We start from the raw sequence: 27,394 nt of genomic DNA on the forward strand, positions 1-27,394 counted from the left end.
GCAACCACTGCGCACCCCAGACCGGGTAAACAAATATGCTCCCTTTCATTCTGCTCCCCTCTGGTAGGGAGATGCCGGCAGCTGCCAGGCATCTTCCAACAGTGCAGTTTGGATTGGTGGGGGAAAAAAAAGCTGAGTTACATTCTACTGTTCTACAGAGCAGCACATCAGTACTCCAGAAATAAAGACTTGCATTTATATAGCGCCTTTCACGACCACCGGACATCTCAAAGCCCTTTACAGCCAATGAAATACTTTTGAAGTGTGGTCACTGCTGTAATGTGGGAAACGCGGCAGCCAATTTGCACACAGCAAGCTCCCACAACAGCAATGCGATGACCAGATAATCTGTTTTAGTGATGTTGGCTGCGGGATAAATATTGGCCCCAGGACACCGGGGAGAACTCCCCTGCTCTTCTTCAAAATAGTGCCACGGGATCTTTTACGTCCACCTGAGAGCAGATAGGGCCTCGGTTTAACGTCTCATCCGAAAGACGGTACCTCCGACAGTGCCGCACTCCCTCGGCACTGCACTGGGGAGTGCCGGCCTAGCTTTATGTGCACAAGCCCCTGGAGCGGGGACTTGAACCCACAACCTTCTGACTCGGAGGCGAGTGTGTGCTGCCCACTGAGCCGGGGCCGACACTCCAGACGTGGAACGAATACCTCGCCAAGTTTTTAAAAAACCACTGGATTTGTTGAATGTTGCACTGGAGCAAAGCAGGCACCCAATGGCTAGCAGAGAGGTTAAATCGCTATAAAGATCAGTCCGATTTAATCAAAAAATAAATTTTTAAAAAAATGTACCACACACAAGCAGCTCCAATTTTCATGCTTTTAATACAAACTTAAAAAAGATCCGGAACATTATAAACTATACAGCTCTGACCTCACCTACAACAAATCTGCAAGAAACATTTTAGCGTCAAGCAAGTATTGCACGATGTTCCAAAGTAGAAAATTGGGATATTTTTCAGTCTACAATAAAGGAATTATTTGCATCCGCTTTCCTTCACAGAAAATAACCATTCCTTTCAAAAAAAGCAAAATGTACATAATTTGAAAAAATCCTGCCATCGTTTTCTTTTACTGAAGCATACAATGTCAATATCTCTTGGTTTTCAATTTTTTTTTGAAAAAATAATTTGTTGCATATGAAATTTGAAATGAAATTACAATAATGTACATTAGAAATATATACTCTTAACCTTTACAAACATAGTAAATTATTCAAGCAAAAGGAAACCAAAAAAAAAAAAGAAACTTAAGAATCTGATCAGTTAGTGCCAAAAAAAATTTTAAAAATAAAAAAATAAAACCAAGCAGTGTTATGTTCAAGTAAAGAAAGGCTAACATTTGCATAATACATCACGTCACCTCAATGAAGAACACTTGGGGGGGGGGGGGGGGGGGGCAGGGGACAAAAAAATCCTCAAAACAGCAAGATGACAAATCACCAGTTTCTCACCCCCACCTAAAAAACCTCCCGAAACAGGGATGCCGTGTAGTCAGTTGGAAATTGAAACCAAACGTGCCCACCCGACTAGTTTTTTTTTCTTCGACATTTTGCTCCCAGCTTTCAGCCGGAGATAAGCAGAGGCAGGAAGCGAGCTGTAACCACGGAGGCCAGTGTCGTGCCTGGGGGGCACAGAGCTCCGTCTGACCCAGGCGGTTGCAAGCTCGCCGTCGCGGAGCAGGGGAGTCAGAGACGCCGCGCTTAAGAGCGCCTCCGGTCGGCAAGTTCTCTTTGGCTCTCGGTAATTCAGTCTCAACAACCCCAGGCTCAGGTGATTATCACTCATTTCAAGACAGCAAAAGTCTCATGGGGTGGAGGGAGGGGGGTTCAGAGACTTGGAGGGCCGCTCACTGTTCAAGCTGCCACTTCAGGTCACGAGGCCCCAAGTCTCAAGTCCAAATCGGTCTCCTGTTGGATATTTAAGTGCTGAACTGCGCTGCCGTCACCTTACCCCAATTGAAGCAGACTTGCACCAACAAATGAGGGCTGCATCTTTTATACATGGCAAATGGCAATTCGTGAGGCAGACAGCCAGAGAGTCTTTGTTCACCCTTCCCCACCCCGCCTGGTATTTACCTGGTAACATTAGACTGTCCCCAGCAGCAGCAAGCGCAGGACGCTAACCATCAAACTTTGGAAGAACTCCGTGAAGTCTGAATGGTCACTGGGCACAAGCGGGCCGTGCAGGGATTATTTTTTTATTTAAGAAGTCAAGAGCTCAAAAAGGTGTCCCTAGGATGTGAAGAGCAAAAATTTACAATGGTCCTTTACCCACCACTATATCTCTTCTCCTACTCCACCCCAAAAAAGTGCACCATTCTCCTGCTGTCTTACAATTAAAAGCAACTCCAGAGAACTATACTCCACTAAACCAGAGCAATGTAATTTTTTCTTTTTAAAAAAATGCAGACTTAGACCAGATTAGTGTTTAAACGCAACTTTGTAAACTCACACAACCTGGCGACCATCTCCACTTCCAGAACCACTGCAGCGCAAAATTATAGGCAGTCGCGGCATTGCGCAACTTACGTGGTCGCATTTCAGGCTGCAACAGATTGGGCCAGCAAGCCATTTTGGTCTGCGGAAGGCGCGGAGGAGAGGGAGGGAGGGGAAGAGATGGTCAGTGGATACCAACTCCAATTCTTCCCTCTAATTACTAGTTGCAGCAAGCTATGGTTATGGTTATTAAATATTGTAGTGCATTTTATGCTGACAAACGGGTTTTGGGGGGGGGGGGGGGAAAACAGTGACAACTAAAGCACAGTACAACACATCAGCTCAAAAGATCCGTTGATCCAGCACCACATGCTGGCTCTGGGGTCCCTGATGATTAGCTACGGTTGCAATGGCACTGCAGCCCAGTCTCACAGTATGGGTGCATTTAACTGTAATGACTGGCAGCCAAAAGAGAGCTCCGCTAATCTGGAATTGCTGGGACAGTAGTCAAGCGGATTATAAAGCATTCGACTATGGGTTTCTTGTATGGTCAGTCCTTGGTCCCCTTACATGGGACCCATTTTTGCTCATTTTAAATGTACAATAGAGGCTTAATAAATTTAGGACTGTGACTACAATTCAAGACTATAAACATGGAACAACTACTTAAAAAATAAAAACTGAACACTATTCAGTTAGTCCTTCAGGGTTTCTTTACACGACCCCTAATCACAATGAAGAGTTTATGCTTTTTAAGCGGCTGTTTGCAGATTAGTGTTTAGGGAAAGGATTCACAGTACATGGGCCAGGCTGAACAATAGCAATGATGACCCTGCAATCCACTATTCCAGAAACCTTTTAATGCTAGGACCATTACATAAAACACCAGACTTACTTGCCCAAAACAAAATTGCAAATAACTGAGGATGAAAGGTATAAATAGCTGGCACCCTACTGTAACTCGGGTCATTTCCCCCCCACACAGATACTAAGTAGACTGTGGCTGCTGATCAGTCGTACTCCAGCATACTGCACCAAAGAGACAGGACATGGGCCAGTGCCGGAGACCAACACCTGGCTAGCTCACCATGGGGCGGGGGGGGAGAAACAAGCTGGGCAACAAGTCACTTCATCTGGTAGATCAAAGTCACCCAGGGATACTTTCCAGGTATCTTCTGGTAGTCAGTTCAAGTGGGCCATTAGCAAAGAGCTCAGAGTGCAACTGCTCCCTTTTGGGGAGCCTCACAGGCAGTTTACGATTATTATGGTTCTGTCAAAGGATAGTGGGTGTTCCTGCCTGAAACATATGCCACTTATAAGCCGCTGGCAAGTTTTACTAAACTGCTACCCTGGTCCCAGCCATTTCAGCTGATGCAACAGAAACCTGTACAATTCCCACGTGGAAACAAATCGGGGGGGGAGAAAGAAGAGGGGAGAAAAACACTTGCGTTATCCCGAATAGCCTGCAGCAGGGCAACATTGGAAAGGTCCAGGAGCAGATTGCTGGAGGGGTGGTTTGAGAGAGAGAGAGAGAGAAAACGACAATAGGTTTTACAAGCAGGCTGATGGAGCCTGGCCCCCTCCCAACTTCCCAGTATCAGCAACATAGCAGAATGTACAGTACAAACAATTCGTATCTGGTCTGTGAATCCCAAAGTCAAATATAGAGCTTTACCACCCATTGTTCCTCCTGAAGCACCCACCGTACTGTAGTTATTCTAGACAGGCTTTCAGAATAATTTAAAATGAATTCTTTTGAAGGTTGGTTTGGAATAAGCGGCTTAGTTTGGTCAGTGGGTAAGACAGGGTGTGTAGGGAGCAGAGAGCTAGTATGGGGTCAAGAATATTCTGGGGTGAGTGGAGGATGCCCAAGATCTCTCGGGTTCGAAACAGCACAGGTCCTCCTGTGAATATGTGCTTCCTTTGATATGCAAAACCCACGTTAATCTTTGCCCTATGAGAGACTCTAAACCTAATTATAACTGTTCTAACAAACCTTTTAATTTGGTCAAATATTGCGGCTGCAGCAAAAATGGATCAGCAACGCTCCGAAACATTGGGCTAAAGTATTTATCAAACTGATAAAAATCTCATCACTGCCATCCCTAATCATCTCGGACTGAAATAACCAGGCTGGCCATCTAGGACAGATTAAACAAAAAAAAATACACCAGTTTAAATATTGCTCACTGTCTCAAGGACAATACTTGAAGTTCCTAAGCTTTTTTTTGCAAAATAGTAAACACTGCTGCACATGTCCTCTCGTGCTTAAATGTACTGACCGATCAAGCATCATGGTTTTACAATACAGTAATCACTTCAAAGGGTCTCGATAGAAAGCTCTTTACATGTTCAGATAGAGATGTCTCTGGAGCTTCCAAACAATGTTCAAAACAAAACTGGGCCAGATGCAACCAGTCCCTCTGCTTCCCCCCCACCCCCCCACCCACCAACTACAGCACCGCACGACACTCCTGTTGCAGGATTAGTGTTGCGAGCGGAGTGCTTCATAAAATCTGGACAGTAGCAAACCACAAAAAATATACAGTTGAAGCTGCTGCATTTGGTACATTCAATACAACCTTTCGAAAAGGGGTCGCATTTTCCGGAGTTGCATGCATGCCTGAGCAGCACTGGATTAACTCACTTTTCAAAAAAAAAAGTGAGTGTGTGTGTTAAAAGGTTCAGTCCACACATAGAAAGCTAAAGTGCCTCGTGCTGCAAGCACTGAACTCAGACACATTCCACTGCTCCTTACGGGCAAAGAAAAGGAAGATAGGTCCTCAGATCATCGCTATAAAAGAGTGGCAGTGTGAAGAACATGGTTCCATTTAGTTAGACAAGTGAATTGGGACATTACAACTTCACCATTCCTTCACTTTCAAGCATTCAATACCAGATTTGAAAACGGAAGGCAGGAGAACAGGAATACTCCAGTAGTACAGCACCTCAATGTCAAACATATAGGTTACAGCATTTACTGAAGGTGCTGACAACTGGCAGGACAGCAATACAGCATCGTTCAACTCTAATTGTCACTTTCCTCCTTGCTATGGGATTAGATTCCACCCACATTGGACGCATGGTGTGAACCTGGTACGTTACTGTACAGCTAAAACATACGACGCTTGAGCAGCAAGGACCCAATGTGCAGCAGGATTTAACAGAGAATATGGTTCATGCACCCAATTCCTGACCAGCTTCAGATAATCTCACACAACGCACGCTCGGGTTCCAGGGTTACTCAAATCCACTGGAAATTTTTGATCTATTCATTTGCCCTTTTAGCGGTCGAGTTGAACGCCTCATAGTGCCCAGAACAGCAGGTGTGCTTTCCCAAGTTTGGTTCCTTCCCACCAGCCAAACATTTAAATGACATTATTTGGTCTATTCTTAGACCAAGTGGAGCATCAGCTCTTTGCGTGGTAGGAATAGCACAGCTCAGAGAGCCCAATTGGAAAATATTGGAGGTGACCCAGAACTCCAGAGTTTTAAACAAAAAAGGTACTCCAAAAAAAACACCAATACCTAGGATGCAAACAAACACCCAGTCATCAACTTCTGCCACAAAAGTGCTCATTCCACCAAATCCACAGCAGACTGGGGTAGGAGGTTCTTGGTAAGACGCATGGTACTGTAGATCTTCAATGTAGAACTTAAATCGCTTAGTACAACCAAATGCAATAAGCTGTCCGTATAGCAGGATCCAGTTATGTGCCACAGCTTCACAGGATTGTCTGTCTTTACATATTTTTTTTTTTGCTAGTTGCCACAGTACAGTAGTAATCCAAATTAGGAGATCAGCATGGACGACAAACTTCAAAGCCCTTTAACCACGACGGCAGGTTCTGTTGCAGCTCAGCGCGAGGTGTTCTTGTTGACGAGACTTGCCGAGTTTTAAAAGGGAAGGAGGGGGAAGCAAGAGAACGAATGCCAAGACTCCGCGGACAACCAGTTTGAACCGGTTAAGACAGGCCCTCCCACCGCGTTAAAATGCTTTTTTTTTGGGGCAGAATTCTGCTTCACTATGAACCTGCCAAACTTAATTGTCAGTCATGGCTTCTCATCCTGCAGTACTATAGCAACAATAAAAAAAGGGAAATAATGTGTTCTCCTAGCAACCCTGATCCAGCTACTACTCAACAACTACAGTGCAAAATTAAATACAGATAAATACTGGCACAGTGAGGTAATGCCCCAAATCTAATTGCTGTGAAAAACTGATAACACTACCAGTTACATACTGTCACCTTTATTTTACTCAAATTTGGAGTATTCTAATATTTCAGTATTCCACTTTCTTTTTAAGATGGACTTTTGGTGCCATATTTCCCCCAAGGGAAGAGTATAGAATTCTCAACAAAAAAAAAAAGTTGTGTTAACTCTGGAAAAACCCACAACTTCCCAACGGATTGCAGTATGTGACTTGGAACAATTAAAAAAAAAAAAAAAATTTGAAAACTTAGGAGATGATAAACACTGTTTATAGAGATTGTAAGTGGGGTTGGAGGTTTAATGTTAAACTGTTCCCAAAGTGCTCGTCAACACGATATATTAGTGTTGGCCTTCTTTGAGTTCTATGTATAGAAAGGGTTCTTCACTAAATATTTTAGTTAGCCAGGACAACAGGCTGAAATGGCTGGTTCGGATACTGCATGGTGTTCAAGTTGAAGTCCAGTCCTTCCACAAATGGGGCTTTCTCACCCAGGTTGTTGTTATTGTAGATTGGTGGCACCTCAAAGGCATTAGGGAACGGAGCAGGGCCGGAGGACGACTGGTTTTCGTTCCCGAAGTACAAGCTCAACGAACCAGGGTAGACAAACTCCTTGGCATTGGGAGAAAGGGAGGATGGCAGCATCTGGCTGCTTCCAAGGACCAGCGAGTGCATGGAGGTGGACAGCCCTTTCTGCTTCATCAAACCGTTGGTGGGAGAGCGGGCCATTCGCCGGCCGCCGGTTTTCATCTTGGTGGACCCAAATTTGGTGGCAGCAAAGGCTGCAGTGGTGAATGTGATTGGCTGAGTTGACCTTGGGACGAAGGTGGGGCTGACTGAATTCCCAAAAGATGGAGACGGGGAATTGGACAAAGAGTTGCCCTGGTCGGTGATGGGTGTGAAAACTTGGGCCTCTGGGTTAAAGCTGCTCTTTATCTCCTTGTCCAATTCTGCACTGTTTTCATTGTCGTCCATGTAGAGGACCTTCACAGCCCCTTTCTCACCAATCTGATAGGACACCTCAAATGGATCAATCCAAAGGCTCAATTCTTGAGGAACATTAGCCCGAATATCTTCAATATCCAACCCACTCCTCCTCGCCGCCTGCTCAACGATGGGATCCACAGTTTCTCCAATATGGACACACCGGTACCCAGATCCTTTCAGGGGCTTTTCTGGGTACCAGTGGCCCTCATATTTCTGTTTTAACAACCGCTCCAGCTCCTCCCCAAAGAGATCTGCACGTCGCCTGGGTAATTTGTTGTACAGATAGGAGATAATGAAATTTAAAGCCACTTTGATCTCCAAATGCATCCTCGATATGCGGTGACTGGGGCAAGGCAGTGTAGAAAGAGCTTCTTCACCAAGTTGTCACACAATCCCTTAAAAAGAAGAGCAGCAATTAGTTCACATAAACTGGCACTGTACAGTTTCTGTGTTCAACCGCAAAGTTTTAATAAACAATGGATTGGTGGCATTTCGTGGCTCTATAGGAACTCAAAGGAGTTTATGATTAGGCCACAAGTTTCTGTACCTACCTTCAAGTCTCAGTCAGGACACCAGGAGTCAGTTAGCAAAGGCGAAGGGAAAGTCTACATTGAGGGGGGTAGCCAGAAATTAAATTAGCTTGCTCCACTCTCTAAATTAGTTACAGGGTGATAAAGTCTAGGGAGCAGGTGCTGCCATCTCTGCTAAGTCAATCCGTCATGCACGACTAAGATTTTTTGGAGGGCCGAAGAAAATAAATCCAGGGAAACAGGGGAAAAGGGAAATGAATAGAAACTATTTGACCACCAGACAGCAGTACTAGTCTCAGCTTAGGCCCACTGGTACTGATGTGCTATCGGGAAAAACTCGACTCACTTCGCAGCAGAACTGGTTAAGGGGCGTTTTAATAAAGGTGTTCAAAGTCATGAAGGGTTGTGATAGTGTAAATAAGGTGAAACCGTTTCCACTGGCAGAAGGCTCATCAAGCAGAGGACAGATTTAAGGCAAATGGCAAAAGAACCAGAGACAAGAGAATTATTTAATTTATTTAATTATTATTATTATTATTTTTTTTTTTATTTTTTTTTAAAAAAAGTTAGAATAGAGTAGAATCATAGAATGGTTACAGCACAGAAGGAGGCCATTCAGCCCGTCGAGCCCGTGCTGGCTCGCTGCAAGAGCACTTCAGCTACCCCACTCCCCCGCCCTTTCCCCATAGCCCTGCAAATTTTTTCCTTCAGGTACTTATCAAACTCCCTTTTGAAAGCCACGACTGAATCTGCCTCCACCACCCTTTCAGGCAGCGCATTCCAGATCCTAACCACTCGCTGCGTAAAAAAGTTTTTCCTCATGTCGCCTTTGGTTCTTCTGCCAATCACTTTAAATCTGTGTCCTCTGGTTCTTGACCCTTCCGCCAATGGGAACAGTTTCTCTCTATCTACTCTGTCCAGACCCCTCATGATTTTGAACACCTCGATCAAATCTCCTCTCAACCTTCTCTGCTCCAAGGAGAACAACCCCAGCTTCTCCAGGCTATCCACGTAACTGAAGTCCCGCATTCCTGGAATCATTCTCGTAAATCTTTTCTGCACCCTCTCTAAGGCCTTCACATCCTTCCTAAAGTGTGGTGCACAGAATTGGACAATACTCCAGTTGGGGCCGAACCAGTGTTTGATACAGGTTCATCATAACTTCCTTGCTTTTATACTCTATACCTCTATTTATGAAGCCCAGGATCCAGTAAGCCTTTTTAACTAGTTGTGATGATATGGAATACCCCGCCAAATTGGAGAAATACTTAGAAGAGGAAAAATTTGCAGGGCTATGGGGAAAGGGTAGGGGAGCGGGACCAATCGGAGAGCTCGTTCAAAGAGCCGGCACGGCCTCCTCCTGTGCGGTATCATACGTGATTCCATCAGTGAAGTTATGCAATGCACTTAATGGCATGAAATTGGCATGACTTGTAATCACCAGTACGTCACCCTACTGCCGTACAGTTCAAAGCGTTCGTTCTGGACTCTGCCCCAGTTTGGACGCACACATTGTACTGCTGGTCATTTTCCAATGTTCAAAAGAAGATTGTACAAAAAGAAATTCATACTTGCATCATTACACTTCGGGGAAATCCTAGTGACAGCCGCTGCCTAGTTACGAGGCAGCGGCATCGACAGCATATCCTCGACCTGCGCTAGATTTTCAGAAGAGGAACCAAGCAGAGGCTGGATGCTTTGATGCAGGGAAGGGGAGGAAAAAAATCCCCTGGGGTAAATAGTCAATGAGCTGTTTGCACATCTTGGATCATCGCACCTTGAAGGAGTTGCGAAGTTTTGGGAACAGGTTACAGGCCTGCTCTCCCATCTGGAGCAAAGGGAGGCGGAGACGGCAGCCTGGCATCTCCCTCTGCACCCCAGACTGTGCGGAATTCCCACATAATCAAGATTTCAAATCATCAAGACTTCAAATTCCATTTGCAGAAACTATTCTTAGCGAAAAGTGGCCAATTCTTGAAGTTAAGTTAATTAAAAATTAGAATTTACTACTTTTCATTGCAATAGACAGGAGCAAGCAGCTGTAAAATCTGGCAAGTAAACTTGTAAATCTAGATTTAAAAGGTTATTTTACTGCCTGAACTCTGCTCCTGTATCTGAGGAAGGATGTTCTTGCCATGGAGGGAGTGCAGCAAAGATTCACCAGACTGATACCTGGGATGGCAGGAATGACGTATGAAGAGAGATTGGGTCGATTGGGCTTGTACTCGCTGGAGTTTAGAAGAATGAGAGGGGATCTCATTGAAACTTATAAAATTCTAACAGGACTAGACAGGCTAGATGCAGGATGTTCCCGATGGCAGGGGAGTCCAGAACCAGGGGTCACAGTCTAAGGATAAGGGGTAAGCCATTTAGGACAGAGATGAGGAGGAATTTCTTCACCCAGAGAGTGGTGAACCTGTGGAATTCTCTACCACAGAAGGCAGTTGAGGCCAACTTATTAAATATATGCAAGAAGGAGTTAGATATATTTCTTAAGGCTAAAGGTATTACGGGATATGGGGAGAAAGCAGGGACCGGGTACTGAATTTGGATGATCAGCCATGATCTCATTGAATGGTGGAACAGGCTCGAGGGGCCGAATGGCCTACTCCTGCTCCTATCTTATGTTTCTATGTACATCTCATTTCAATTACACAATTGCAGAAAAATCTTGAAAAGTGCATACTGTTCTTTGAGAACTTTCTGCAGTCAACCCCACAAAGAAATGCTCACTTTTCTAACGCCAATTCCTCTACCTGACAAAAGAACACCATGTTGCAGGAAACAGATTCTGTGGACTGCAACTCTGTGCAAGTCTCACATAAGTAGTGTGTTGCATTAAATATGAAGATCCATACACTGGAGCGTGAACAGGTGACAGCAGGTTACCGTACCAATGAGACAGTGAGATCACCCAATAGTGACGATTGGTGCGTTGCAGTGTTCCAAGATGTTACTGCTGAGTGAGAAGCCTGCGCCAAGTCCGCTTGCATCTTGCAAAGTCCATCTGTCTGATGGACTGCCCTTTAGCCAGCAGCATCCAGTTCCAAGTAACTAGATTAAATAACATTCACAGCCAAGCAAGGCAACGTGCTGGTGAGAGTTGGGTTTTCTCTGTTCCTCATACGGATATTGGGTGGTTTATTATGCTAACAAGAAGTTTGGCACAAGAATGCGTTTAAACCACTGGCATAGAAGTGCTGAGCAAGTAACCGCAAAGTTGAATATAATTTGTTAAATGCTCACTCACCATGAAAGCCAAATTGCACACATGCGGAATAGTGTATTTGGGGCATTCATTTAGAAAAGAAAGGCTTGCATTTATATAGCGCCTTTCACGGGCCACGGACGTCCCAAAGCGCTTTACAGCCAATGAAGTAGCTTTTGAAGTGCAGTCACTGTCGTAATGTAATTTAGCCACAAATAGAATTCAAATAGGGGGGAGATGTGGGGTGGCTTGGCTCTGGAATCTTCCGACATACTACCCTGCGGAGTGGTAAACGGATTCAACTGTTGCCATCAGTCACAAAACTTAGTGTTGTAAATTTCTTTAAAGTAAGAGCATCTAAATCCAACTCTACAGCTCTGTTTTCGAATATTGAGAATAGACATGCTGCCGGCTGCATAAATATTTATACACGGCTGGTACAAATTAAAATTCCAACTGCAACATCCTTGATATTTTTTCCCCCAACATTATGTTGATTAAACAGCAATTTTAATTCTGTGTCAGGTTCGTGCAGCTCTGCCAGAGCAGCTGAAGGGCGACAATTGGCCTCAGCACCTGAGCTAAAAGGATTTAAGAGAACGGGGGGGGGGGGGGGGGGTGGGGGGGGTGAGAGAAATGAGCCAAGGTTCTGCCTCAATGACTATCCAGCGACCATGCTGGAAATTGCTAAATTAAAACATACCGCCGACGCCACGTTTAACTCCTGCTCACCGTGCGGAGCTTATTCAGAATAGCTGTGGGCTGCTTGACTGCAAAGAGCATCGCAGCAGAGCACTATTCTGTCCTCGCCCTCTCCCAAGCCCACGTACTTCGAGAATCTGAAGGCTGCATTTGTGCAGATACAAAACAGTGCACAGCTGAACCGAATGGCACCAAGGTTTAAAAGGGTTAAATTAGGACGGGCTGCGTGAACTTGACTTGTATTCCATGGAGTTTAGAAAGTGCAGGGGTGATCTAATGGAGGCGCGCAACTTGATAAAGGGATTAGATAGGGTAAACACAGATAAGCTATTGCTACTGGTGGGGAGATCCAGAACGAGAGGGCATAGAGCTAGGCCATTGGAGTGAAATCAATAAGCACTTTTTCCAATGTGAAGGGGTAGTGGGAATCTGGAACTCACTGCCCCAGAAGGCTGTGGATTCTGGGGTCAGTGGAAATTTTCAAGACAGAGAGGGATAGATTTTTGTTAGGCAAGGGTATCAAGGGACTTGAAGCAAAGGTAAGTTAATGGAGTGGAGGTACAGATCAGCCATGAAAGGATCAAGTGGAGCAGAAACACCGGCATGGACTGGCTGGGCCGAATGGCCTGTTTCTGTGCTGCATCATTCTATCTGTCATTCCATCTGTCCGTCTTGAATTAACTCGAAAGTTATGGAGCGTACCTACACGTGCGTTACGTCGAAAGAAAGCTGACGATTCCAGAACCGTCCTAAGCGTATTTACGTTTCGGCCAGACAAAAATTGTTCGCGCGTTATGCAAAAAACCTTCAAAATTAAACTCATTATCTGCTAAGTAGCATTGATTGACTGACGTCAAGGTCAACCGATCCTGTGCCGGCACGATTGACCAATCCTACAGTTCAGTCGCCTGATGGTTGGCCAATCGCTGCGTCTGTGGGCGGGACTAATGCTTTTCAACTCAGGCATCGGGCAGCCATTGCTTCACTACTTCCAGCTCAAACTACTCTGCTAATCCAGCTTCGAAGAAGTTAGTATCTCTTAAAAATTACATAAGATTTACCAAAAACGTTTTATAAGTACTTTCACTTTCATCTTTCAAGTTATTAAAAAAGGTAGAAATGTTGCCCGGCAGCAGATTGAGGGGGAGACACGGAGACAGGGCCCAAAAGCCTGGGACTCGATTTAAAATGTTGCCCGGCAGCAGATTCACAGAGGGACACAGAGAGGCCCCAAAGCCTGGGACTCGATTTAAACTGCCCGGCCCAAAACAGCCCTGGCAAAGCCAGGCTCCCCCAGCTAGTATTCTATGTAATTCTATGACCTAATTGAATAATGGCACAGGCTCAACAGGCAATGAATGGCCTCCTCTGTCTCTATGATGAACGAACAGATTCAAGATGTTACCATTAGTACCTTTCTAGTAGTTACATGAATTATGACCAACATCCTTTTTTGCATTTTACTGGGAGTGCTGACATACACAGGGAGAAAAGGATGGAGAAGTTACTGGCCCAACTAGGAGGAAGATCACACAAAACTGTTGGCTGATCACACTTGACTGATTAGTCACAAATGATATTAAATGCATTTTTTTTTTTTTTTTTTTTAATGTAGAAGTGTGGAGTGGGTTGCCTCCCTATTCAGGCTGAGCATTGCTGCAGGCTGACCGGAAGGCAGCACAATGCCAATATACACTCCAAAACAAAATTCATTTGATCAGCATCACCTGCCTGCAGCAACTAGAATTACCACTTCACAATCTGTAGTTTAATACAGTACTAGATTATACCCACTGCCATGATTACCCCCACCCCCCTACCAAATCACAATGAAACACATTGAAGAGGTACGATGCCATTGTGAAGCTGGGTTATTTAGTGCATTATTATGTCAATACAACGGTTTGCCCCATCCAACCACCACTCTCCCTAACAGCTTGGCAAATACAGGGCCTGGTTTCTAAATGTTTAGCATTGTTCCCATCCCTCTGCTGGACCTGCTCGGAGGAGAAACCATGACTTAAGTTCTTACTGCAACCCAAGACCAGCTGTGTTTTTTCTTAATGCTAATCCCTCTCATGCCTATACTCTCGAGTTTAGAAGAATGAGAGGTGATCTCATTGAAACATACAAGATTCTGAGGGGGATTGACAGGGTAGATGCCGAGAGGTTGTTTCCCCCTGGCTGGAGTGTCTAGAACTAGGGGGCACAGTCTCAGGATAAGGGGTCGGCCATTTAGGACCGAGATGAGGAGGAATTTCTTCACTCAGAGGGTGGTGAATCTTTGGAATTCTCTGCCCCAGAGGTCTGTGAATGCCGAGTTTGAGTATATTCAAGGCTGAGATCGATAGATTTTTGGACTCTAGGGGAATCAAGGGATATGGGGATCGGGCAGGAAAGTGGAGTTGAGGTCGAAGATCAGCCACGATCTTATTGAATGGCGGAGCAGGCTCGAGGGGCCGTGTGGCCAACTCCTGCTCCTATTTGTTATGTTATGACTCTCCAAACTCCTTCCCAAATTGTGAAGTCTGAACAGCTCGCAGTAGCAGCGCCCTGTTCCATGATTGGTTGGTGAAGCCAGCACATTTATGCACATCGATGACTTCACCATCACAAAGGCAAAAATATCTCTGTGGCAGCAGATGGGACTACTTCCAGCTCAGCTCCTACCCGCCTCTATACACAAAAACCGAGCTGCAGCCAAACTGAGTGTAAAATGAAAAAAATCCTTTTTAATCTGCATAATTTTCACCTCCTGAAGGTGCTGACACATGCTGGGGTACTTTTCCAATAGCACTGGAAGCCCTCAGCATGTCACTCAGAAAGCCATTCTTAATGAGAGAGCCTAGACTGGGAGGGACAGCAGGTATTTGGACAGCATGGGCTGAGGGATTCACAGCCAAGGCCGACCCAGCTCACAGCAGGCATTCAGACCCAGACACTTGGGGATTGCCATTCGGAACCGCGGCTGATTTTTCCACCCCTTCTGTCCCAGCAGCACACGGTCAATCGCAGCACCTCTTGTTGGCACTCGGGTGCGATCAGCTAACACCACCGACCAGGAATCAAAGCAGGAACCTCCCTGGCCAGTTCAGTTCAGTTGCACAGTCTTGCAAAACGAACCACTGGGGGAGCTGGCATTGCCAGTTTGGAGCAGATTCAATTCCCCTGCAGTTATTTTAGATTTAGTTCTAATTTACTTTGCCAAAAAAATAAACCAACTGAAACCAAGTCATAGAATCAGAAATTTACAGCACAGAAGGAGGCCATTCGGCCCATCGTGTCTGTGCCAGCCAAGAAAGAGCTATCCAGCCCAATCCCACTTTCCAGCTCTTGGTCCGTAGCCCTGTGGGTTACGGCACTTCAAGTGCATATCCAAGTACTGTTTAAATGTGATAAGGGTTTCTGCCTCTACCACCCTTTCAGGCAGCGAGGTCCAGACCCCCACCACCCTCTGGGTGAAAAAAGTTCTCCTCAACTCCCCTCTAATCCTTCTACCAATTACTTTAAATCTATGCCCCCTGGTTATTGACCTCTCTGCTAGGGGAAATAAGTGCTTCCTATCCACTCTATCTATGCCCCTCAATTATATACACCTCAATTAGGTCTCCCCTCAGCCTCCTCTGCTCCAAGAAAACTCCAACCTATCCAATCTTTCCTCATAGCTAAAATTCTCCAATCCTGGCAACATCCTCGTCAATCTATAGCAGTTTTAAAGGGACAGCAACATGGGGGTGAAAGGGGGGGGGGGGGGCCCAAGGTAAGAGAGCAACTCCACCTTAATTTGCTGGTCTAAGTTTGAGATCCACCAGCATCTGCATCAGAAAGAGTTGCACACAGACCTAATCTATGCTGATTTAGCTCTCAGCCAGGGTAGCCATTGGGATGCTACAATGAGCCGAGGGAATAGGAGGGGGAAGAAAGCTTTCAATAAGCAATAATCACACCTAGGTTAAAGCTCACCAGCAACGATACAGCCACTGCACACACCAGTTTTGATGGCTCGTCAGTGTCTCTATAGATAGTGGATGGGGACACAATTAAGCTCAGCTGCGATGTTGTCAACAGATGTAAACTGCCAGGGTATTGCAGTACTTGTGGAAGTGTAGCCCAGCAGGAATAAACACCTGCAGGTGGGGATTAGTGAAAGGGTTTTCAGCTGTAAACATCAGTTTTCAGTAATTATAAACCTCCAGTTGCCACTGCATGTCAGCCGTGGATCGGTGGGCAGCACCCTCGCCTCGGAATCAGAAGGTTGTGGGTTCAAGTCCCACTCCAGAGACTCGAGCACATAAAGCTAGGCTGACACTCCCAGTGCAGTGCTGAGGGAGTGCTGCACTGTTGGAGGTGCTGTCTTTCGGAGGAGATGTTAAACTGACGCCCCAGGTAATCCCATGGCACTATTTCGGAGAAGAGCTGCGGCGCTCTCCCCGGTGTCCTGGCCAGTATTTACCCTCAATTAACATCATCACTTAAAAAAACAAGATTATCTGGTCATTATCACATTGCGGTTTGAGAGAGAGCTTGCTGTGCGCAAATTGGATGCCACGTTTCCTACATTACAACAGTGTCATAGAAATTTACAGCACTTCAAAAAGTACTTCATTAGCGGTGAAGCGCTTTGGGACGTCCGGAGGTAGTGAAAGGCGCTGCATAAATGAAACAAGGCATCGGGTCACAGTAACCTCTAATAACAATGACAAGACTGCAATGCTCTCCTCCGGGACGATAAAGGCTACTCCTGTTGCCTGCGTACAGAAGGTTTCACGTCACCTATCTGCAATGCACGTGCTGTTGCCTTTCCTCCCTCTCCTCCATGTGTCACATGCCATGCACCAATCTGTCAGAAGGGTGGTCAAGTAAGCCGCTCCCGTGACTCTGCCAATTCTGGTCTGTAAGCATCTGTGCGAGCTGCATGGGAGCGACCCAGATTACGTCACCTGCTCGTTTCCCTTCCTGTAGCAGCTTCGCCTCTCTCACAAACAAGCGCATCAGCTGAGAAACTTGCAGGTGTAATCTCACAGCCCTTCAACAAGGCACAATGAGGTGCAGTTTCAGATTAACTTGTCATTTCAAGGCAGCATCAGATGAAATTCTCAGCTGATTTGCATCAAACGGGGGAGGGGGAGGCAATATCTCACTTCAAATGCAAAGCAATACTACCGGTTTAGCATACTGAGCCTATCTACTCTGGAAATTAAGAACTGATGTGCATTTAAACAGACAAATAGAAACTCACGTTGTACATTTAACAGGGGAAAAAAAGACTGAATTAGTCAAAACTATTTAAGGGGTACCTGGGTCGTGTGGTAGGCAATAGTGCTGTTCACTTCTGCACTGGGTATGAATCCAGCTGGAGTGAAATCTCAACAGCTGCAAGGGGACTAACAGTGCATACGCTATTTCTGCACCAGCCATTACTGTTGAATGAGGGGGCAGTTTTGTGCAGTGGTGCCGGGTCTGGTGACTGGACTGAGAAATTCAGGAGTTACAGTCCAGTCACCGGACCCAGCACCACTGTACAAAACTTCACCCCTCATTCAACAGTAACGGCTGGTGCAGAAATAGCACACGCATTGTTATTCCCCGATTCTTCAATGCTGCCTTCCAGAGAAGCAGCTTGGGAAACTGTACAAAACTCCAAATTTCAGGTTCCCCAATGGCTCAACTTTATCTAGGAGGTCCCAGGTCAAATCCCTGGTCTGTTCTGCAGAACTGTGGGGCGGCTACAAATGCAGGGTGGGAGGGAAGAGAGAACGTCAGCAGTGATTCCCATTCCAGATCCCCAAGCCTTCACATGAAAAACAGCTACTTAAGGTGACGTACTCGAGGGAAGGGTGAAGAAAGAAAAATGATCAGTAAAAATCAATAAAGATTGCAAAACAAACCATCTTCTCAGGCTGCTTGCAACAGACCCACCCAATGAATTCCTGATCTCGGCCATGAGAATCCAGTTACAGTATGTCACTCTGTACTCCTAGTGGCCAGTAAGTCCCATTCACCCGCCACCCCTGAACTTGTTGACATACATTGGCTCCCAGTCTAGCAACACCTCAATTTTGAAATCGCTCCATGGCCTCACCCCTCCCTATCTCTAACCTCCTCCGGCCCTACGTCCCTTATTTACGAGGTTTTGAGTACAAGAGTAAAAATGTCTTACTGCAATTATATAGGGCCCTGGTGAGACCACACCTGGAGTATTGTGTACAGTTTTGGTCTCCTTACCTAAGGAAGGATATACTTGCCATAGAGGGAGTGCAACGAAGGTTCACCAGACTGGTTCCTGGGATGGGGGGATTGTCCTATGAGGAGAGATTGAGTAGACTAGGCCTATATTCTCTGGAGTTTAGAAGAATGAGAGGTGATCTCATTGAGACATACAAAATTCTTACAGGGCTTGACAGGGTAGATGCAGGGAGGATGTTTCCCCTGGCTGGGGAGTCTAGAACCAGGGGTCACAGTCTCAGAATAAGTGGTTGGCCATTTAGGACTGAGATGAGGAGAAATTTCTTCACTCAGAAGGTGGTGAATCTTTGGAATTTTCTACCCCAGAGGGCTGTGGAGGCTCAGTCATTGGGTATATTCAAGACAGAGGTTGATAGATTTTTGGATATTAAGGGGATCAAGGGATATCCTCAGATAATCAAGCAGTCTATGCCCACATGCAGCAAGACCTGGACAACTTGGGCTGGTAAGTGGCAGGTAACATTCACGCCACACAAGTGCCGGGCAATGACCATCTCCAACAAGCAAGCGTCTAACCACTACCCTATGACATTCAACGGCATTACCATTGCCGAATCCCCCACCATCAATATCGTGGGGGTCACCATTGACCGGAAACTTAACTGGACCAGCCACATAAATACTGTGGCAACAAGAGCAGGTCAGGGGCTGGATATTCTGCAATGAGTGTCTCACCTCCTGACTCCCCAAAGCTTTTCCACCATCTACAAGGCAGTCAGGGGTGTGATGGAATACTCGCCACTTGCCTGGATGAGTGCAGCTCCAACAACACTCGAAGCTCAACACCATCCAAGACAAAGCAGCCCACAAGATTGGCACCCCATCCACCACCTTAAACATTCACTCCCTCCACCACCAGTGCACCGTGGCTGCAGTGTGTACCATCTACAAGATGCACTGCAGCACCTCCCAAACCCGCGACCTCTACCACCTAGAAGGACAAGGGCAGCAGGCGCATGGGAACACCACCACCTCCACGTCACACACCGTCCTGACTTGGAAGTATATCGGCCATTCCTTCATTGTCGCTGGGTCAAAATCCTGGAACACTCTCCCTAAGCACTGTAGGAGCACCTTCACCACATGGACTGCACCTTCTCAAGGGCAACTAGGGATGGGCAATAAATGGTGGGCTTGCCAGTGATGCCCAAATCCCATGAACAAAATTTTTTTTTTTTTTTTTTTTTTTTTTTTTTTTTTTTTTTTAAATGGGGATAGTGCAGGAAAGTGGAGTTGAGGTGGAAGATGAGCCATGATCTTCGTGAATGGCAGAGCAGGCTCGAGGGGCCGAATGACCTACTCCTGCTCCTATTTCTTATGTTCTTATGCTCTAACCCTCAGAGATCTCTGGCCTCCTGCACATCCCCGATTTTAATAGTTCCACCACTGGCGCCCATGTTAAATTTTTGTCTTATAATACACCTGCGAAGTGCCTTGGGATTATTTACTACGTTAAAGGCGCTACTGTATATAAATACACAAGTTATTGTTGTGCCTTCAACTGCCAAGGCCCTAAGCTCCGGAATTCCCTCCCTAAACCTCCCCGCCTCTCGACCGCACTCTCCTCTTTTAAGACGCTCCTTAAAACCTACCTCTTTGACCAAGCTTTTGGCAATCTGTCCTAATATCTCCTTATGGCTCGATGTTAAATTTTGTTTGACAACGCTCCTGTGAAGTGCCTTAGGACGTTTTTTTACGATGTTAAAAGGAACTATATAAATACAAGCTGCTGCTGTAACAAGGCAGTTCTGCAGGTGGGGATCGAGGGCGGTCAGTTATGGTGTTGTGCAGACACCCATGAGGAGGTGACATTTCCAAATTAAGGTTAAAGATCAGCTTTGCCAAGCAGCCCCAGAGTAACAGATTTTCTAAAACAATTCTGCATCTTAAAACCAAAACCATGTAGTATGACTTCCACCATGTACTTCACATATTACCTACTCCATCCCAGTTGCTCACTCACTCAGGCCGAATCCAAAGCTGATGTCCCGTTCAACTGTGAGCGGAGCTTGTCCACACCTAGTATATTACTATTTCCAGTTGCCCATCTCCATTCTTACCTCACCAATGAATTCCACATTGATGCCCTTGTTACCTACAGCTCAACTTCTCAAACACTTCCCTCAATTACCTCCAGGTTGCCACCTCATAAATCACAACTGCAAGAATTTTATTGCACACAACTTGCATTTATATAGCGTCCCCAACATAGGAAAACGTCACACAACTTAGTGCACTCCAAGTCCTGTTCTAGGGGCTATTCACCAGGTAAAACTCCTGGTTTGCACTGCGCTGGCTCTCAGCTAGGCTAGACGTAGGAGGTCACAACTGGCCTCCATGTCCTGGATTGGGTTGACGGTGGGGGTGGTGGAGGGGGAGAATTGGCTAGGACTCCCAGGTATGATCACCAGCCAGTAACCCCTGGTCGAAGCGTGTGAAGATCAAGTGGTTTGGCTGGGCTGTAATGCCATCTAGCGTTGACCGGCCCGGCAACCCTCAGTGTCCGGGCTCACAACAGAATGATCACTTGGGGGAGGTGTCACAAGGAAGCAGGTGCCTATGAAACTGCACCTTCAGAAATGGAAGAAACTGGCAAGAAAAAAAGTTAATAAAACCAAAAATCAAGCTGTTTTTCCAGATGGCAGCTGCTGGTAATCCTGCTATTCCCATTTACGCCTCTTCTAGACCCATCTTTTGTTTCTTAACTTGTCCCATTACCATCTCCTTTCGCTTTGCACCATCATCCCTTGTCATTTAATCTCTCCTGCCTTCCACCCCATCACAGACCTTCCCTTTTGTTCTTTCCTCCCCTCCTCCACTTTCCCTGCCTCTGTGTACTTGCTTGAAACCTGTTAAAAAAGACTTGCATTTATCACAGAATCCCCACAGTGCAGATAGAGGCCATTTCGGCCCATCGAGCCTGCACTGACACATATCCCACCCTATCCCCGTAACCCCACATATTTAATCCCCTAACACTAAGGGTCAATTTATCATAGCCAAATCAACCTAACCCGCACATTTATACAGCACCTTTCACGACCACCGAACGTCCCAAACTGCTTCACAGCCAATGAAGTACTTTTTGAAGTGGAGTCACTTGTAATGTGGGAAACGTGGCAGCCAATTTGCACACAGCAAGCTCCCACCAACAGCAATGTGATAATGACCAGATCATCTTTTTTTTTTTTTTTTATTTAAAAAGTGATGTTGATTGAGGGATAAATATTGGGCAGGACACCGGGGATAACTCCCCTGCTCTTCTCGAAATAGTGCCGTGGGATCTTTTACGTCTACCTGAGCGCGCAGACGGGGCCTCGGTTTAACGTCTCACAAAAGGTAAATTGTGCTTGACTAATCTACTGGAATTTTTTGAGGATGTAACTGGTAAAATAGATAAGGGAGCACCAGTGGATGTGGTGTATTTGGACTTTCAGAAGGCTTTCGATAAGGTCCCGCATAAGAGATTAGCGTGTAAAGTTAAGGCACATGGGATTGGGGGCAAGGTACTGACTTGGATAGAGAACTGGTTGGCAGACAGGAAGCAAAGAGTTGGAATAAACGGGTCTTTTTCCGAGTGGCAGGCAGTGACTAGTGGGGTACCGCAGGGATCGGTCCTTGGGCCCCAGCTATTCACAATTATATATATAAATAAATGATCTAGACGAGGGAATTAGATGTAATATCTCCAAATTTGCAGACGACACAAAGCTGGGTGGGCGTGTGTGCTGTGAAGAGGATGCCGAGAAACTCCAGGATGATTTGGACAGGTTGGGTGATTGGGCAAAAGCATGGCGGATGCAATATAACGTGGATAAATGTGAGGTTATCCACTTTGGTGGCAAAAACAGGAAGGCAGATTATCTGAATGGCAATAGATTGGGAGAAAGGGAAGTGCAACGAGACCTGGGTGTCCTTGCGCACCAGTCGCTGAAGGTAAGCATGCAGGTGCAGCAGGCGGTTAAGGAGGCAAATGGTATGTTGGCCTTCGTAGCGAGAGGGTTTGAGTACAGGAACAAGGATGTCTTGCTGCAGTTGTACAGGGCCTTGGTGAGACCACACCTTGAGTATTGTGCACAGTTTTGGTCGCCTTATCTGAGGAAGGATGTTCTTGCCATGGAAGGAGTTCAGCAAAGATTCACCAGGCTGATACCTGGGATGGCAGGAATGACGTAGGAGGAGAGATTGGGTCGATTGGGCTTGTACTCGCTGGAGTTTAGAAGAATGAGAGGGGATCTCATTGAAACTTATAAAATTCTGACAGGACTGGAGACTAGACACAGGAAGGATGTTCCCGATGGTCAGGGAGTCCAGAACCAGGGGTCATAGTCTAAGGATAAGGGGTAGGCCATTTAGGACAGAAATTAGATGGAATTTCTTCACCCAGAGAGTGGTGAACCTGTGGAACTCTCTACCACAGAGGGCGGTGGAGGCCAGTTCATTAAATATATTCAAGAAGGAGTTGGATATATTTCTTAAGGCTAAAGGGATCCAGGGGTATGGGGAGAAAGCAGGGACAGGGTACTGAAATTGGATGATCAGCCATGATCGCATTGAATGGCGGAGCAGGCTCGAGGGGCCGAATGGCCTACTCCTGCTCCTATCTTCTATGTTTCTATCCAAAAGACGGCACCTGACAGTGCAGCACTCCCCCAGTACTGCACTGGAGTGTCAGCCTAGATTTTTGTGCTGAAGTCTCTGGGGTGGGACTTGAACCCACAACCTTCTGACTCAGACAACTGTGCTACCCACTAAGCCACGGCTGAGACACATCCAACTTTTTCTACTTCTGATGAAAGGTCATCGTGAAACGTTAACTGTTTGTCTTTCTTCACAGATGCTGCCTGACCTGCTGAGTATTTCCAGCATTTTCTTGTGTTATTTCAGAAATCATGCTGCTGGTCTAAATATCATGAGCTACTAAAAACACAGGTGCTGTTCTTTGATTCTTCCCTCCTGTTTATAACAAAACAGCAATCCCACAGCAAGTTAGGAACAGACGAGACCCTAATCCCCCTTCTCATTACAGTACATTTCAGCAACATTCAGTTACCTCAATAGATTTTTTTTTAAATGTAATCTTAAAATCTCACCTCTGCTGGTCTCCCTTAAATAAAGTGTACCTCAGTAAACTAACTCCAGTAAGTAGATTGGGGGTTTACTATGCAAAGTCATGAATAGAAGGTGCACAGGTTAATGCTTACTGTATGTTTCCAACATTTCCCAGATAGATTCTAGCTGTTCAAAACATTGATTTCTGTCAGTATATCCTTCATTGAGGGCAGAGTGTTGCAGCCAGTACCTTAACATAACATTTAGCGAAATTAATGCAATGTTTGATTCAAAGGGCTGCTACATGTCGTTGCCCCAAAATTAGGGAATTCAAAATGCCAAGCAGGCTTCAAATTGCATTTCCTTCCTTTGAATGTTTTTTTTCCCCTTCTTTCTAGCAGCGTTCTATTCACAGAAAAGGAGAGAGAATATATTGGGCCTACACTCTCTGGAGTTTAGAAGACTGAGGTGATCTCATTGAAACAGAAGATTCTGAGAGGCTGTTTTCCCCTGCCTGGAGAGTCTAGTACTAGGGGTCAGTCTCAGGATAAGGGCTCGGATATTTAGGACTGAGGAGGAGGAGAAATGTCTTCACTCAGAGGGTTGTGAATCTTTGGTATTCTCTACCCCCCCCCCCCCCCCCGGGCTGTGGATGCTCAGTTGATGAGTATATTCAAGAATGAGATCGGTAGATTTTTGGACTCGAGGGGAATCAAGGGATATGGGGATCGGGCGGGAAAGTGGAGTTGAGGTAGAAGGTCAGCCATGATCTTATTGAATGGCGGAGCAGGCTCGAGGGGCCGAATGGTCTACTCCTGCTACTAATGCTTATGCACTTATTCAATTAATGAAGCAAAATTGAAGTGATGGGCTTTTCCAATGATTTTGGACTACCTCAGGTAGCACATCCTCAACCCAAGATGAGCTATCTACAGGAAACTTTTTTTAAAATCCGGCACGGACGGGACCGACGTGGTGCCGGCTCATCAAAAATTCCAGATAACCGAACGCCATAGTAAAAGATAGGGAGAGCTGACAGCTCTGTATAAAGCAACAAACCCTGTTGCTTAGCAACAAGTGTAGAACAATGACCACAAGTTCCAAACGTCTCGGTAGCTTAGCAACAGCTGCAGCCACATCCTGGCACAGCAACAGACGGAGGAAGGCAAGTCAATATGAAGTAAAACCTACTCCTGAATTTTGCCGGTTAACCGAGATTTCCGGTTATTTAGGTGCCGGTAAATCAAAAGTTTCTTGTACATTGCAAACTGAATGATTAATTCTCGAACATGACGATACTTGCCAATTACTTCATCTGACTCCTTATAAAAAGACCGCACCCTAAAATGAATACATCCACTGAAACTCCCCCCCCCTTTAGTCTGGAGGCAATGACTTCCATCAACATTTAGTTCCACAAACAGCACCTCTCTGGTACCTCGACCACGTGGCTACCCTCTGTGAATAGGATGCTCCATCACAGGTGAACCTGCTCTATGCTTATCCAGCATCTAAACTTCAGCCAAGGAGCAGGAATCCTGGCTGAGATTTTCTTCTCTAGCCTGTGGATACTAGAGCACCCCTACTGCTACCCCAGCGAAGACTTGCTAATCCAGCATGGATCAAATCCTGGTCTCCTATATAACAGAGTGCATCCCCTGAACAGCAGGTGGCCATTCAGCCACTCGATCCTCTTTCACCATTCAATTAGATCGTGGGTGATCTGTACCTCAGCCCCAATTACCCACCTTTGCTCCATACCCCTTGATATCCTTGCCTAACAAAAATCTATCGATCACAGTCTTGAAAGCTTTAATTGTCCCAGCATCCACAGCCTGGGGGGGGGAGAAAGAGAAGAGTTCCAGGTTTCTATTACGCTTTGTGTGAAGAAGTGCGGTGAAAATGTGGTCAATATGGAGAGTTGTTATGGGAAGGGGGAAAATGTATACTTGTTTAAGGCATGTGTCCCCCTTCTTCTCAAGCCCCCATACCATATGGGGCTACCTTGCTTCCAGGTCTCCCCCAATGGGTGTGGGATAGTGTCTTTGTCAATCACCTGAAATTTTTTTGTGAAGGGTGAAAAATAAAACAGGAATTAAAACTAATTTTCCTCCTCCACTTCTAAAAGTGTCGACTCCTTGCTGGAGTGTGGTTTCACAGGCACGCATCCTCCACTACCTTGAGTGTCTATTATTCATGCATGAGCCTTGACAAACTATTTGATCGTGCAACTATGAAACTGTGGCGACACGCCACCATTGGACATAATCCACTCACGGCGGCACGGACAGTTTACGCAGGCGCACTGCCGGCAGCAGCCGCCCCTAGCCGGGGGCCCTTTCCTCCGGCAACTTGTTTCCCGCAGGGACAGGCTGCCGGGAGCACTTCCTGTCTGGGGAGTATTTAAGTGGTTGCGCGGGCTTTTCAAACTCTCTCTTTACCATGATGTAAATTAAAGCAGTTGTGTTTCACCAACTCTGGCCTCGACTCCCACGTTTGCCGCGGTATCTCAACAAAACTATCATTTCCTCACCCAATGCTGTGCATGTGGACAATCAGGAGCGGTCAGTGAGCTTTCCCTTCCCTCGTTCTGATGTGCCAATTGTGGCACTCCGACCACCACCATCTTGGCAGACTTCAGTTCACTTAGAACAGAGCAGGATCAAACCTGGTCTGCATGACTCAGTGGCCTGCTGGATAAAACTGCTGAACCATCAGGGAGCCTACTATAACCTGCTGCTAATTGCCAACTTTGCAATGAGAAAAGGCTTCTGTCCCCATGCACCAGTAGGGGGGGGGAAGCTAGCATCAGTAATGGTGAACATACAACGACCAGACTGTCATGGGCAGCACGGTGGATGGGCAGCACGGTGGCATAGTGGTTAGCACTGTTGCCTCACAGCGCCAGGGACCCGGGTTCAAATCCGGCCTCGGGTGACTGTCTGTGTGGAGTTTGCACATTCTCCCTGTGTTTGCGTGGGTTTCCTCCCACAGTCCAAAGATGTGCGGGTTAGGTTGATTGGCCATGATAAAAATTGACCCTTAGTGTTAGGGGGATTAAATACGTGGGGTTACGGGGATAGGGCTTGGGTGGGATGGCTGTAGGGACCAGGTGCTAGGGTTTGGATGATCAGCCATGATCTCGTTGAATGGCGGAGCAGGCTCGAAGGGCCGAATGGCCTACTCCTGCTCCTATCTTCTATGTTTCTATGTAAAGATCCATCTGGTTCACCAATGTCCTTCAGGGAAGGAAATCTGCCGTCCTTACCCGGTCTGGCCTATATGCGACTCCAGACCCACAGCAACGCGACTGGCTCCTCACTGCCCCTCTGAAATGGCAGTTCCACCAAAGCGCTACAACAGAGTCAGCACTGTGGGAGAACCTTCACCACACGGACTGCAGCGGTTCAAGAAGGTGACTCCCCACCACCTTCTCCAGGGCAATTAGGGATGGGCAATAAACGCCGGCCTCGCCAGCGACGCCCACATCCCGTGAATTCATTTTTTTTTTTTTTTTTTTTTTTTTAAATTAACCTTGTTGCTACTGAATAGCCACTGCAGCTTTGACAGTACACGATCTGGTATCAACAATGGAAGGGATTGTCAGTAATGCAAAATGCCGATTATTCACCAGACACATGACACTGTGACTTGAGAAGTAAATGTATTTTCTGAAATAATACAACCGATTACCTAGAGAATATAATGGATGCCAGGGAGCGATTACAACCCGACCTAGGGATTCAAATGGTTTATATATAGACTGGTTACCTGCAGAATTACAGGCAGTAATCTAATGAAGGGGTTTAGATACATGTATCACAAGAGCGGTGCTAGGTCAGTTTATAGCCTTTGTTCAAACACAATGACTCCGAGCGATCCGCTTACAACACGCAATTGCAGTTTTATGGGTCCGTTTTATTCTCTGCATCAGGGCCTGTCTGTGCCAGCCAGCATCTGTATACACACACACACTGCCAGTGAGCTCAGTATTCTGGCTGTGA

At 46.1% G+C, this 27,394-nt stretch overlaps 1 protein-coding gene across 2 annotated transcripts in view; it reads right to left on the reverse strand.

The window, feature by feature from the left end:
* Nucleotides 1-821: 821 nt before the first annotated feature.
* The window catches only part of LOC147099009 (protein Tob2-like), a 34,861-nt gene continuing 8,288 nt past the window's right edge, over nt 822-27,394 (reverse strand). For both annotated transcript variants that reach the window (XM_085969537.1, XM_085969538.1), the window contains exon 2: nt 822-8,047. In XM_085969537.1, the coding sequence (XP_085825663.1) occupies nt 7,062-7,979 (918 nt within the window). In that variant the 5' untranslated portion in view covers nt 7,980-8,047 and the 3' untranslated portion in view covers nt 822-7,061. The remainder of the gene's footprint in view (nt 8,048-27,394) is intronic.

The sequence above is a fragment of the Somniosus microcephalus genome, chromosome 28, assembly GCF_052327205.1.
Source record: "Somniosus microcephalus isolate GS21.2 chromosome 28, FLI_Smic_1.0, whole genome shotgun sequence".
Classification (NCBI taxonomy): domain Eukaryota; kingdom Metazoa; phylum Chordata; class Chondrichthyes; order Squaliformes; family Somniosidae; genus Somniosus; species Somniosus microcephalus.